Consider the following 15,862-nt stretch of genomic DNA (forward strand, 5'->3'; position numbering starts at 1 on the left):
TGAAATGATACAGGACAAAACAAAATTGCACTTTTGGAACTGCAGACACAACATGTGTTGGCAGAGGCTTGATTCAATCTGGAGTTTACTGTGTGATGAGGGAAAAATGTGGCCCACAATTAAAGCCAGGATGTTCAAATGCTACTTCAGCCGAACAAAATGTGTAAATAACATGAAATCCCACCATCATCCCCAGCCTTCAATGGATTTGTCATGTTTCAATTGCAACATCAACTGCAGCTTTTCGTGCCATAGGGTCAGCATGGAAACAAGCCTGACATTGTGTGCCTGAAGTCTGTCTCACTCTCAGGATTATAAGATCAGGAATCTTGGGAAATATAGGTGAAAATGTATAAAGTGCTAAATCATATGGAAGTCTGAATCATCATTCAAAAAATCTAGCAATGTTTTTTTTTTAAATTATTTATTAATTTTAGGGCACTTTACTGTACTTCCTGTTAAAAATGAAATGTGCTGTATTATTTAAAAGCGTCATGTGGCTATAATAAGAAAACTAATGAATGTTAGAATTGAAAATGGAGACATTGTAACAGTAAGTTGAATTTCTTGCAGTTGTCTCAGTGTTGTAGAAGAAAAAATCCCAAATCCCAGTGTCCTTAGTTGACCCCAACATGAGCTCTGGTGTGCAGTTGTCATATATGCTTGACTTTTTAGTCCAAAATTGCTATCTTAAAATTGTTTTCACTAGAAAATAACAACACTTTGACATTCAGCGAAGGCTTTAAGTAATTTATCACATCCCAGATTGAATAGGGCCAAAAAATAAGCTAGTGGATGTAAAAAAAGGCTGTGAAGTGAAGCAAACTCTAAATTAAATTTGGCACCCGTTGCTTATTTTTAGCCAAGCAGTTATATTGTATGATACATGACATGAAGCCATTTAATCTTTACATGAGACTTTTTGCACACTATGAATGACATTGCACTTCAAACAAAGCCTAGCCTTCTGGTTCATACAAAGTAAAAGGAAGGCTTTATTGGCTTCAGTAAATGAGATTAGCAGTGCAACATGGAATGTTTAGGTTGTTTAATGCGAGGGAACATGATTGCTCAACACGTTTAGAGCCTCAGAACAGACCTGCACAGTTCTAAAACCATACATACTGACAGACTTGTGACTCAAAGGGATTTTAATACAAGAGGGTAAAGAGCAGTAGATAAAAAGGATGAATGAAGTAACGATTTAATAAGCACACACACAGGTATACGGCGGAAAGAGAGAGACTACAATATATTCAATATTTTTAAATGCAATAACTGTTGACTCTATTAATGATAGATGGATCTATAAACCTCTTTCTGATTGTGTACTCAGACATCTGACCTGCTGTGGGAGATGTAAAGTCCCAAGTTGCTCAAACACATTAAAGACCTGCATTTCGCCATCTCTTCAGGCCAGAGTCGACACACTTTGTAGCGCCAGCCAAGTGTAACACTGAACTTGTGTTGTGATGAAATACAAGGGGAAACACAAGGAAAAGGTGCCAAATAACACATGTAGTATTTACTTACATTGTGAAACAAAAGCTTTACAATTGGTGGTATTTTCCCTAGTAGAGTGGGATTCTTGCCAAATGGGTTACACAGCTGAAATCTAAAGGCTGCTGTGAGTGTTTCATTCAAACTGATTAATCATAATTTCCTTATTACAGTTTTTTGTATTCTGAAAAAAATATTAGTCTACATGTGTAATTTATGTGAACATAATATATATTGATGATTGCTTCCTCATAAAATATTAAATATGTATATTGATATTTTATTGCTATTTTGTGTGAATTTAAATCTCTGTATCTGCTTTCTAACAGCAGAGTTATTAGTTGTTTTTGTGGTAATATTATTAAAAATATTCTAAAAAAAAAGAGAGGCAGACCAAGTCAAATGTTAAGTGAACATCTGTGCAGGCCTCAAGGTATGAGCCACATGCTATGATATAGGGGCCACCTTGTGGCAAAACATAGTGCCTTCCACTTACAGATTAACAGTCACGGCAGGGCTCAAATGAACAAGCTACATTTGAGGGAAAGAAAAAAAAATCCAAACATCACAGTGGATTATGACCATTTCGGAAGTGTTTTTCTGTGATAATAAATAGGGACGTCTCTGCGCAGCCTATCGGATTCCGGGATGCAATACGCATCCAAATGAAAAGAACGCCAGTCCTTTCACTAATCCTTGTCTATCCTTTTTATCTCGGGACTCATAGCAGTCTGATCACTATGGGACAGCGAAGCGGTGGGACAAAGCCATGCGGATGATATTCCTGTAAATGAGAGAAAAAAGCAAGTCTGTTTGACTTCTGTGGGCGCAAACTGGGCGCATGTAGGCAAGCTGCGTATGCGTAAAAGTGGGCCAAAATGTTCCTCGTCCTGCTCCTGGGGCTCTACGTGGCCACAGGTCAACTTGTCTCCCCAGTGAGCTCCTGCCCGTCGCAGTGCAGCTGTTTTTACCACAACCTGAGTGATGGATCAAAGGCCAGGTAAGAAGGATTTGCAAATAGAAGTGATTTTATATCAATATATCACACTATAATGTGTTCTGATTTGTGCGCACAGACGCGTTTTTTTAGAGGGACAGGTCTTGTTCTCCTATGAGGGCAGATGTTTGCATAGAGGTGAACACGTGTACAAAAGATAATTCAGGAAGTGCATGTCAGTCCAATTTTATTTAATGCAGGATTATCTCTCAAAGGCACTTTCAACCTCCCCGTCTATGCGTTTTATGGGAGTCTGGATGGATTGGGGAATGAGTTTTTTTTCTAGAATAGCCACAGCATTTTTGCTGCCTGTGAATTTACCACATATGTGTCCTTTAAAGTTTATAACATGATTTAATCTCATTTAAATTTTAATATTCAGTGATTTTTTACTCTTTCCTTTGTAAAATGTGCATTAATGCGTTATTTGGGAAGAATAATAGATGCTGTCTTCTTTTTAGGAGCGTCATTTGCAATGATCCCGAGATATCTCTTGTGCCTGTCGGGTTCCCTGTTGACACGTCCAAGCTACGGATTGAGAAGACAGCCATCCAGCGGATACCAAGCGAAGCCTTCAACTACCTCTCCAGTTTGGAATTCCTGTGGATGTCTTTCAACACGCTGTCCGCCTTGAACCCGGACAGTTTCCGGGGACTTTTCAACCTGGAAGAGCTTCGCTTGGACGGGAACGCCCTCACCGCCTTTCCTTGGGAGTCTCTCATGGATATGCCCAGTCTGAGACTTCTCGATTTGCACAACAACCAGCTCACCTCGCTGCCCGCGGAGGCCACCACTTACATCAAGAACCTCACCTACCTGGATCTGTCCAGCAACAGCCTGCTGACCCTGCCGGCCGAGGTGCTGTCCACCTGGCTGGCGGCAAAACCTGCGCAAGGGCCAGAAAGCTCCAAAATGATACTTGGTAAGGGACAGTGCGCATTCTGACATCCAGACTTCATTCATCCAAACCTACAGATCGTGGTTTATGCTTACCTCAAATTAGAATTTAATGAGCGATTTTAAACACCAAGCATAAAGGGAAGTGTGTTAATTTATTTTGCGCAAAGCAGCAGCTGAACCAAACCGTTGCTAAGCAACACATCTGTTGATGTATGTAGCTCGGATGTGCTTTGGAAAACAATTGAACATGTTTAGTGTTTTAAGACCAATTACATTTTCAGGGGTATGTCCTAAAAAGCTTATGACTAAATAGTCCTATTGTTCAAATTCTTTGCACTCAAATTGGCTCTTAATTGAGAGTCAAATTGTTTTTTCTCAAATAGAAAAGTTCTAATTTTGGAATAAAATATTTCTCTTTATGCTTCAATGCTTCTATATGTGCCTTTGCTCAGCCTGGACCAATTAACTCTTTAGAAACGAAGACAAGTGCATAGTTTCATTTAGTGTGGAAGAAGCCTGGTTGGCTTTTTATTTTTGTTTGTTTGTAGAAAAAATTCATACACAGTGTTTTTGTACTTAATAGCGTTTTGTGTGTTAAGAATACAAAGTCCATTTTACTCTCATTTGTCCTCTGCATTTAACACATCCTCATTACTCTGAAACACTGGACAGATGTTCCAGTTTCAGATCTAAAGGCTGGCTCTTTGGTCAAGGACAAAAGGGTAAAATGACAGCAAAACCTGACCTTGATCACTAGACAACCACCACTACCACCACCATCATCATCATCATCATGACCATCATCATCATCACCATCATTGCCATAGTCATGGTCATGATGTAGTTTATGAATTAAATGTTAATCCTCTTACAGGATTAACATCCTAACATCCACACCGGCCATCTGCAGGCTGGTCTATCACTATCTCCTGTAGCCTCACTTGTACCCTCACACTCAGGTCTCCATGACAACCCCTGGGTGTGTGACTGCCGACTCTATGACCTGGTCCAGTTCCAGAAGTCTCCAACTCTCTCGGTGGCGTTCATCGACACAAGGCTGCGGTGTTCAGCACCAGAGAGTGTGTCGGGGGTCTTGTTCAGTGACGCAGAGCTGCGGCGCTGTCAGCTGCCACGTATCCACACAGCTGTGGCACGAGTCCGGAGCGCTGTTGGAAACAATGTGCTGCTCCGCTGTGGGACTATTGGAGTCCCCATCCCAGACCTGACGTGGCGCAGGGCGGATGGACGGGCCCTGAATGGAACAGGTGAGTCAGCAGATCTTTGGATGTCAGAGTCTGAGATAAGATGCTTTTGTCTGCACCGTAGTACTGTTAATTAAACAGAGAGCTACCAGTGGAGATAGTAAGGCTGTAAGTCTGACTGACAACTGTGACCACAACAGTGAGTTATGCAACACTGATGATGATAAATGTAACATTGTATAATCGCCTGCTTGATGTCTCTTTGCACATTTATGATATTTCTCAGTTATCACATCATATTTTAATCTACTCTTGTCATTTTGTTGTTTTGTAACCATAGTTTAACAACCATATTCTCTTATCTCTGCTGACACAGTCCAGCAGGAAACCTCCAAGGATGGAATCACCTGGTCCATCCTCAGTGTCCCAGCTGTGTCCTTCCGTGATTCAGGGAAATACATCTGCAAGGCCACCAACTATGCGGGGGACGCTGAGGCTGTCGTTTCTCTCATTGTCTCTAACTCACCAAAACCTGAGGGGAACCAAACCATCAATGACAAGAGAGCCAAACTCAAGAAACCCAACCCGATGGGCAAAGCCGCCTACCAGGAGAAACTAGTGGCCAGATATGTGGTTCCAACCTCTGCCCCTTCATCCCCGCCCGCCCTGGACCCTGGCCTTCCACCTGGGCTTGGTCCTGATCCTGGACCAGCCAGCTACAGCCTGGCTGACAGAGCCACCACTGGGCCTGCCACCTCCTCCAACCCAGATGCACTACTGGATCTGGAGAAGACGAATCTAAGCAACCTGGCAGCAAACACCTCATCGCTGCAGCAAGACCCGGACAGGGTGGTGCGCTCAGTGAAAGTGGTAGGGGACACAGACAACACGATTTATCTGAACTGGAGAGCCCCTAAGGCCAAGAACACGACAGCATTTAGTGTGCTGTACGCTGTGTTTGGAGAGAGGGACATGAGGAAGATAAATGTTGGGGCGGGGCAGAACCGTGTAACCATCGACGGGCTGGTGCCCAGGACCAAGTACATTGCCTGTGTGTGTGTGAGGGGGCTGATCCCCAAGAAGGAGCAGTGTGTCATATTTTCCACTGATGAAGCAGCCAGTGCTACTGGCACCCAGAGGCTCATTAACGTGATTGTGATCACAGTGGCCTGTGTCATTGCGGTCCCGCTCACTGTCATCGTGTGCTGTGGGGCGCTGAAGAGACGAATTCAGAAATACTGGGGAAAGAAATCCAAGGACATCCAAGATTCATATGTTACCTTTGAGACACTGTCGCCTGGCACAAAGGCCAAAGGCCTCGAGGGCGAGTATTTGAACAGACAGAACCCCGAGGAGTCCAACAGGCTGTTGTCAGCCCGCTCCAGCCTGGACTCTGAGGCCACAGCTAAAATAGAGGGACAGCCTAACGAGTACTTCTGCTGACGTCATGCTCCAGCTCCGGTTCCCGCTCCACGCCATCTTCCTCGCACTCACCCTCATTCGCATCCACATCCACATCCACACCCACACCCACACCCACACCCACACCCACATCCACATCCACATCCACGTCCCAGTCCAAACCCCAATATCCATTCACATCCCCATCACCAACCACATGCCCACCCACATCCGTATCCCCATCACTACCAATATTCTCACCCGCAGCAACATCCTGACACCAGTCCCCCTCCCACCCGCTCCCATACGCCCACGCCGTGGGATTCCCCCCCACCTGTACCTCCTCGCTGGATCATGCCACCAACTCCACCTCCACAGAGAGCCAGCTTCTATCAAAGGACTTTTGCACGGTGCACTATAATGGAAATATCAGTTTAGAGAATATTTGACATTTTAATTAACTTGTTTTTTCTGGGTTTCTAGAATATTTCATGTTTCTTGCAGATAGTGTGAAACTCACTGGACTGTCATACATGTATCCGTACATTAATAGTAAGGCAACATTCAAACACTCTTGTTTTTACACCTAAAAGAATGTTTTTTTTTATCACTAAGCCTGTAAGAGAAAACACGAAAGAAAACAGAAAATCATTGTAATTTATATTTCATCTCACTTGCATGGCCCAGCGAAGAAAACCTCTGCAACCTGACTTGATTTAAAGGGAACTCAATAATAGATACACCATTGTTTATATCATATATGTACGTGTATGATTTGTAAATACTTTTATGGATGATGTACACTTACATATACAGTTAAGTCTGTGCCTCTGTATATATCTGTCATATGTTCTCAGAGAAGATATACACATAGGCATGGTTCAACGATCTGGTGAATGGAGAAAAGCTGGAGCTGGAGAGAAGTACAGAAAAGAGTGAACTATGACACGATGTAAATAGGCTGGAAATGATCTAAAAATGTTAAACAATTCCCAGCAATGAGACACATACTGAAATATCTCTATGTATTTGTTTTGTGCCACCTAGAGGCATCATTACCCCGTTAAATGTAGATCTATATAGTTAAATAAACTTTTATATATACATATCAAATTAGCAGTGTGTGTTCTTACATCTCTACTTTCACCTCACCATATTGATTCATTGTCAAACTGGGTCTCAACTCAGCAAAGATTTGAAAAGGGTGACACAGATTACATGCTTTAATTCATTCATTTCCAGGACTGAGTTCAGCATCTGACAACTCTTGACCTCTCAGTTTCAGATGCGACATCCTTCATAAAGAGTTTGGCAGTTGTAATGACTTTACCAATGTTAATAAATCATACAATAAGGCTTCATAGATCAATTATAAGCCATTAATAAAGAAGACTTTTGTGTTGCCAGATTTTTAAAACTTCCCTCCAGCAGGACATTCATCTTTTTAGCTCTTTAATTGGAAAACCATGCAGCGAATCTTGACCAAAATCCATTTATTAACAACTTATTAACATGTGCAACTGCAGTCTGCAGTCTTAATGGCTTATTTAGAAAGTGTGAATCCAAATCCATTAGTAAAATACACTCACCTAACACTATTAGGAACACCTGTGCAATCTGATGCAATCCAACAAAACAGCTCTGCCATTAATTCTACTTTTACAATGCTTATACATTTTCAGTTTTTGTTGTCAGAAAGAAAAGTGTTCCTAATATTTTGCACCCCTCATGTATGTTAATGGGGTGGACAAAATATTAGGAACACTTTTCAATGTAATGCATTCTAGTACACCACCACCACCCACTACGACCTCAATAATAAATATAAGGTAGAACTATCACCTTTCTGACAATGTCAACAAAAACTGAAAATGTATAAGCTTTGTAAAAGCGTAATTTATGGCAGAGCTGTTGTATTGGATTGCATTAGATTGCACAGGTGTTCTTAATAAAAATGCTCAGTGAGTGTGTGTGTGTTCATTAAATTAAAGTGAATTACTGCCAGTCAGAAAGGATAAACACAAACAGTCAGAGTCAGGTTTCTTCACAACCTGGCAACCCCAAATACTTGCTGATCTATAAAATTTTATTAAATGATGTATCATTAGTTACAATTTATAAACTCTTTATAAAGTGTTACTTATCAGCATGTGGTACCAACTTAAATATATAGTGTGTCAACTCCGTCGAGTGTTAATCATGTGTCTTTCCCAAGAATTAGATTCCACTTTGTTCTGAACGCTGTACGTCAGGGATTAAGCTTAATAAGCTTCTCTCATCTGCCGCACTCGACATGTCTTGAGCACGAATGTAGCCCTCATCTTTAGGAATTTTCGCGGACTATGGACATAATTTGTTACCTGCTAGTTATAGCTGTGTCCAACATTCAGGCGTATGAGAGTTTTTCTCAATGTTTACGCGGCTGCAGCTGTGTAGAGGACCGGCATGGAAGGTAAGATCTGCTTTTATATATAGTCTAATCTTCGCCAAGGCTGAGGTGTTTAACCCATGTTACTGTGTCAGTGGGTGACAGAAGATACTCCAAGGACGGAGTTAATGTTTATATGAGCAGAAGAGTACATTTTTTCCCAAATAAAGCCGAGAATGTTAAGTTTGGGGGTAGATAGGCTATGTGTCCTAATCAGCCACTATAGGTTTTAAAAGAAATGTTTTGAAGTATCAGGCTGAAGTGCTCATTTAAACTCTTCCCTGTAATCAGGTCACTCATATGTATGGAGGAGAGCGCGTTTGGGGCCATACCAGAGAACCTCCCAGATGATATGACCAAAATACGAATAGAAAAATCTCACTTCACTGAAATACCCCGTGGGGCTTTCTCAAAAACGCCCGCTTTGGAGAACCTGTGGTTGAACTTTAACGATATCACAGTGATAAACTCGAAGGGTCTGGAGGGTTTGGGGAACTTGACCGAGCTCCGTCTGCAGGGGAACAAACTCCGTTCAGTACCATGGACAGCGTTCGAGGACACACCGGCCCTCAAGATCCTGGACCTGAAGCACAACCAGCTGGACGTCCTGCCGGAGCATGCGTTAAAATATTTGCCAGGTCTGACTTACTTAGACTTATCCTTCAATCGGCTTACGGTCATATCGAAGGAAGTCTTCCAAAACTGGCCTCTCTACCAAAAACTACAGAGTACGGAGGAGCGGGAGGCGACCGCTACCGGGCCGAACGTCGTCCTGGCGCTCCACGACAATGCCTGGCTCTGCGACTGCCGCCTGAAGGGCTTCGTGGAGTTCATCAGGTCCCTGAGTCCCCCATTTATACTGATGAACTCCTACTTGACCTGCTCAGGGCCGGACTTTAGGGCGGGCAGGTTCTTCCACGAGGTAGACATACAGGCCTGCATGAAGCCAGTCGTCTCCACCCCGTCCACCAACATCAGCCTGCCGCATGGCGCGAACCTCACCCTGCGCTGCCTCGCCAAGGCCAGGCCAGACCCGGCGGTGTGGTGGACATATGGTTTGAAGATAATCAGAGGATTTCATGGTAAGAGTGTGATGTCCACAACATGTCATCCACACACCCAGCTCGAGTGATATCTTGTAGTAAATTAGATACTTAAGCACACATTTTAATCGCAGACCTCTTAAGAAGAGGGGAGTTAAATCTGGATATTGGCCTATCGCGATGTAATCACCACTGATTCTCTCATCAGTGTTGATTAAGAGTGTTGGAGATTATAGTGCGCTGCATGCCTAATGTCAGCCGTGTTGGGATACTGTGTAATTAAGTAAACCTCTTCGTCATTAGACTTAACCTGTCAGTGCGGAGTGCTTACTGTAGGTCATGACTGCAAGCAACCAGTCCATAGTAAACTAATGGGAACACTGTAACAAACTGCTGCTCCCACTAGTGTCCCTAACACTATCAGTGCTATACTGATAACAGTCATCTATCTATCACTGTGGTAGAGTATCTAAAACTGTACTCAAGTAAAATCACTTTTTATAGACATTCATATACTTTGAAGTACGCAAACAGAAGTAAAGTAATCAAAATAATGAGTAAGAGTACTATTTTTTTCTAATGGAAAAACTTCTAATGAGGATATAAAGAGTTTTTAAGTTGTAGCTAATGGCTTTACTAGTTGATAAATAATTTGCCAATGCTTTATAGATTTAACAACAACTTTGGGTTGGCCAGTTTTTGAGAAAGCTCCCTTGCTGGTACAAGGGAGTATACATGAATAAAATCATTATTAAAGGGTAATGAGTGTCTAACCTTCCAATAAACCATCAAGTCTGTTGATACATGTTAATAAACTGTTGATAAATGGATTTTGGTCCAGATTGTGTTGATAAGTCATTAATAAAGAATCACAGGTTTCTCGCTGTTTAATAAGCCAACAGCAAAAGTTAGTCACCCATTTGTGATTATAAATGTCAAAAGTCATTAATAAAGGATTTGTATAACAATCCATTAAGTCAGCACTTTTAAATGTTAATAAGTTGTTCATAAATACATTTTGTTCTGAGGCTCCAACGTGGCAACCCAAAATTCTTATTCTATCAATAGCTTTTAACTGATAAAACATTAGTAAATGCTTTTTAGCCATTAATAAAGCCATTATAGACTCTTGAAAATGATGCAGATTTAGAATAGCAAATAACGTCATGAGGGAAAAAAAATTACACACACTGCTGCCTCGTTACCACTTGTTTTATTCCATATGAACATGACTGATGTTTTGACCACATCATCTGCTCCTGGTTAGATAATTAGTTATAGTAAATCTCACTCTTAATCTTTGCCTGTTAAATACATATTTTATGCAGGGACCATTTAATTACTATACCATAAGAGTATCAACATGTTACAGTGTCATTATACTTTAAGATAATCCCTAAAACAATTGATGTCTATCATAAATGTGTGTGAATGTCTGTTATGTAGGACTCCATACTTGCGCCTTTTTCCTTGTGTGTCTGTGTACTGTGTGTGTAGGGGATCAGTAGACCTTTTTCACAGCAGGCATTTTGACTTTTCACAGTAGGAAAAACCACAGTTCTTAAAATCAGGCTAAGGAAGTGTGACAGTGAAGCAAAATGCAAAATACCAGGACTCTGAAACCAAAGCAGCTAAGTGGGATTCAGTCATTCATTTTATTATTTGCACTTGTGCTTTTCCTACTGCGATATGTCAAAATGTCTTCCAATAACAAGAATTTTTTTTTTTTTTTTGTGGCTTGATAAATTGGCTTTCATTCTGAAAGGAATTTATTTTGAGGTGGAAAAAGTTACCCGAATTTGGTGGTATAATTTTTGTTCAACTTAAAATAACATTGGATACCCTTATTTTCCTCCCAGAGTCTCAGGAACGAGTAGATGAAGACACCATCAGATCCCTCCTGGTGATCCCCTCGATTCACGCGGCTGACCGCGGTGTCTACACCTGCACCGCTGTCAACTTCATTGGAAACTCCTCCGTCAACATCCTCCTGGAAGTCCGCTCTCCTGATGGCCCCCAGTCCCCACTCCTCCCAGCTGCACCCGCTGGTGGAGACGAAAATGTCTACATTGACATCCGCATCGCCAAACAGACAGTTCGTGGCATCTCCATCGAGTGGTATGCTGCCTTGGACCACCCCACCGAAACCTGGTTCACCATCCACTTTGGACGTGCAGACGCTAATAAGAAGGAGATGATCTACATTGGCCCTGGGATTCACTCGTACTCCGTCTCTGATCTGATGCCTGCCACCAAATATGAAATCTGTGTAACCCTTAAGAACCAGGCACCACGTCCTGGCCAGTGCATTATGTTCGTAACAGGAAGTGACATTACTGAGATGGAACAAAGGGAGAAGCTGATTCATATAGTGGTGATAGTTTTAGCCATGGTGCTGGCTGTGCCTATTGGCATGTATGCCTGCACCACGGACACTAAGTTTGCCTGTCTGGAGGGCATCATGGAATCATGGAAGAACCGACGGAGAGAAAGCAGCTCATCAGAGGCAGAGCGGGAGAGGCAAGGCACGTTCGACAGCCTGCAGGCCGCCAGCGACGAGGACCTGGTCAACAAAGATTCAAGTGAAGACCGGAAGGTGAGGCGGAGGTCAGAAGACAGACTGCATAAGGGCAAGGCTGACCACAGCAGACTCACAGCTGAACTATATTAATTTACTATCAGTTACCTTGTAACATATGTGACACCTTTTATCAGTTGTTTTTGTAAAGTATCATGTGTTTGATTAATATTGCTGGAAAACACAGAAAATAATAGATCTGCTGTATTATGTTGATTTTGATACACATATAAGTACAACATTCAGAAGAATCCACATGTTGTCTGCCTGGGTTTTAATCTTATTTCTTCCTTTGTTCTAGGCCGAGGAGGTTTTTGCAAAGATGTGAATGATGACCATTATGTCAAGATTTTAATTCAAGGAATTGCACCAATGTAGAGAATGTGCTGCAGCTTTTTTTCTGTCTGCATTATGTTGTTTGTCTTGTTATGTTGTGTTTCAATTCATTTATCACACATTTTGATTACTGCTTTACATGAAGCCTTTGTGATTTATTTAAATGGAAGACTGCTCAAAATGACAAACTAATGAGGACTTTTATAGATCTATCATTGTTAGCTGTATACTTTTCTTCTTGATCTTTATCTGATTCTGTGATAGCACTTTAATATTGTCTTATGTATTTATATATTTATTTATCTATTGTCTCATCTAATTTCATTTCTGCTCACCTTGCTAACATTGTCAGTTAAGCTGACATATTTTTTATGATGCTCCATCTGGAACAGGAAAACATCTTATATCAAATGGTGATTATTTGTTATTTGTTGCAAGTTTGTACTTTGCTAATGACAATGTCTTCATTGAATTTTCCACAAACATTTGATTCAGTCACATTTTGTACATACAGTGTATGAATAGGGTGAATAGGATGATTGTTACAAGAAGATCTTACAATGTTTTCTAACCTGCTAAGAGAGCAACAAGACAAATCACATTCAAAGACATAAAATCTTCCCAAGTCAGCGCTTTTCGTGTCATTTTAAATTAAATTGTTTGTGTGTGTGGGAATGCATGAATTTGTGGGAGAGAAAATATTTCAAAACAGCATTATGAATGACAAAACCATAATTCCTTATCCCTTATGTATATTTAAGGTTACCAGACAATACATAATTTCAATTAAACTGATTTATTAATTAAACTGTGTGTATGTGTGTGTGTGTGAATCTTTTACCATTCATTTACTGACATTGACCTTTGCAAGCAGCTGTCAGAAGTTAAAGGCGCCTATGACAAACTCAGAAGCTTCAAATTACCTTCAGATACACTTTGGAATATATTTTTGCTCACAGTGAGGTCTGTGGATTTTGTACCCCATCACTTACATTGTAAGCACATTTAGGGATGATCGTTTAATGGCCAGTATTAGCAAGAGGAACATTACAGCAAGCTAAACCTCTTTAAATGTTCATATGGGCACCTGATGTGTTTTAAGACAGTTAGAAAAAATGTGAACTTATCCGTCAAAGCCTTTTACTGAATGTCTAGTTGATCAGACACAGTGTTACTGTCTGCTGTATTACACAGCCTTTACTCATACGGTATCTTAATTAAATTCATCCATAACACAAGTTTACAAACAGAAACTTGGGAGGACTGAAAATGATCAACAATTTAAAGTTACTTTCATAAAAGGGACTGAAATTGATAATCACAATTACTCACTGTACCACTGAAGCAAACTGTATTTCTACGTATATGTGATCTGTGCAGTTTCATTACCATACTGTATGTTTAATCCTCTCTGCGTCATTGTACATTTACGTCACAGTTTCTGTCTCTCACTTCTGCAAACACAACATGCAACAAGGCATGCGCCAAACATGATCTTTGCTGACCAACCCAGACAGATGGCACATCGGATATTCGTCGGCCAATGGCATTGTTCATTTGACCATAAGACCCAAACACTGGCATCCTCTCCAATATCCTCTCCTGCCGTCACTTTATGATCAGATCACATGAGCCCCCTCCTCCATCTCCATGTGTTGGCCCCTGTGACGCAAGGAGATCAGTTCATCTCTGCTGGGGCCTGCTTCTATTGACTTAAGATCAGGGTTTTAAACAAGATTGGCAGCTCTCATTTTCTGGAGCACAGACACATCTGCTTTCTTGCTTGTTCAGATGTGTTTATATGATTTGTGGGTGAGGGATTGATGCTGCTTTTTGTTGTAATCCTTATCCACTGTGTATGACACAAGACATTGTGAATTCTGTAAACACTCAATTTCAGCTATTTCAGCAGAATTCATATGAATTACATCTTTATTGTTTGTGCTTATCTTATTTTCTCCTTACATACCTCATATTGCATAAAGCAGTGTATTATTTAAGCATGACACAGCTGCTGATCTCATGTCCAAGATTAGAGGTTAACCCCGTAGAGTCGCACATATTTTGAAAGGTAAATTGTATCTACCTTTTAGAACCTAAGTTGCTTCAAACACATACTAAAGAAGCTTTTTTGAACCCTGTGCGTAGCTTTCTTTCATTCTAAAGCATCAATGCTTTTTGCAACTTTCAACTCTGTAATCCTCTATCAAATAGCCCAGTAATCCTGGCTGCCTCTTACATGGCATAATGCATGATCATTTGGGCTGCTCCTCATATTCCCTCATTTCACTTCAGAGCATTAACAGCTTGCAACATTGAAAAGTATATGTGTGCGTATGTGACAATTTTGACCTAAAATTTGGATTTGGTGCCTCAAGCATTTTTGGGAGAGTACTGATCTCACACATTTGTGGAAGCAAAACATCTGTATAATCTGACTGATTTTAGGAGGCAGCAAGTCATATCTCAGTTTTTACTTTGTCAAATAAAAAAAGAATAATCCCCAAAGTCCACCCTGCGTCATCATAACCAAGTGAGACGTGCCAGCTGAAGCTGCAGAAAGTTCAACACCAGTCACACACCACACATCTTGTCAGTCCAAACTAGATCAGGGCAGATGGACTTTTGGTTTTTAGCCAACGATGCAATATTGCAGAAAGATGAACAAGTTGGTCCTTGGATTAGGGAGGGTAATCTGCAAATTTCATGTTTTATGTAACTTTGAAATAGTGTGCATGTTTGGCTTATGTCTACACAAATACCCAGTGAGTGGTTCAGTGTAACTTCATAATTGGTAATGCTCACACTGAAATTGGAGCTAAAGAGAGCAGAAAGGGCTTGTGTCTGAGTAACATATTACATATTTGTGGGACATCTGGTAAGGTTTTACTAAAAACAACAGCAATTGTAAAACATCTCATATCATGATCAGATCATATGCACATTTCTGTTGTTCCACGTGACTCCACAATATTCAGTTTTTGGACTACACTACTTTGTCTATTTTTCAACACATGCTGCACCAGCTTCAAGGATTCGGCATGTCCCCTGTAAGACCATGAAAAATTCATTTTTAGCCTGCTTTACTCTGAGGCAAAACAATCTCACATCTGTGTTTACAAACCTTTTTTGTCTTTCGCATGAGTGCTATGGTCCAAGCAGCTTCTTCTCTATCTCCAGAAGGGGGCAGTAGAGTATATTTACAGGCTCATTAACAAGGTGTTGGTCTTAAACTGATGGCAACAAACCAGTCTCTGTGTGTTTCACAATACCTTCAAGACTACAGTCCTGCAGTGTCCTGGACTAAGTATATTCTAATCCTGAGCGGTTGTAGCTGGTTGTGGCCAGATATGCCACACTGTCCCCCTGTTAACCTGAACATCTGAAGAATCAGTTGAAAGATAAAATACGTTTCAAAACTCATAAATTGTCAATTAGTTGTGTTAATGAGTTGTCAATAATCTGACTGCATGTTCA

The 15,862-nt window shown here is 41.0% G+C and overlaps 2 protein-coding genes across 2 annotated transcripts; both read left to right on the forward strand.

Annotated features, from left to right (window-relative positions):
- Positions 1-502: 502 nt before the first annotated feature.
- On the forward strand, positions 503-7,097 carry lrit1a (leucine-rich repeat, immunoglobulin-like and transmembrane domains 1a). Its single transcript, XM_067610197.1, has 4 exons — positions 503-2,500; positions 2,959-3,419; positions 4,357-4,662; positions 4,976-7,097. Exons 1-4 carry the CDS (start codon positions 2,379-2,381, stop codon positions 6,040-6,042), a joined length of 1,956 nt encoding a protein of 651 aa, XP_067466298.1. The 5' UTR covers positions 503-2,378; the 3' UTR covers positions 6,043-7,097.
- Positions 7,098-8,240: 1,143 nt separating this feature from the next.
- On the forward strand, positions 8,241-13,198 carry lrit2 (leucine-rich repeat, immunoglobulin-like and transmembrane domains 2). The gene is made up of 3 exons (XM_067611110.1): positions 8,241-8,452; positions 8,720-9,510; positions 11,331-13,198. Exons 1-3 carry the CDS (start codon positions 8,343-8,345, stop codon positions 12,140-12,142), a joined length of 1,713 nt encoding a protein of 570 aa, XP_067467211.1. The 5' UTR covers positions 8,241-8,342; the 3' UTR covers positions 12,143-13,198.
- The last annotated feature ends 2,664 nt before the right edge of the window (positions 13,199-15,862 follow it).

Source organism: Thunnus thynnus, chromosome 14 (genome assembly GCF_963924715.1).
Source record: "Thunnus thynnus chromosome 14, fThuThy2.1, whole genome shotgun sequence".
In the NCBI taxonomy this organism is placed as follows: domain Eukaryota; kingdom Metazoa; phylum Chordata; class Actinopteri; order Scombriformes; family Scombridae; genus Thunnus; species Thunnus thynnus.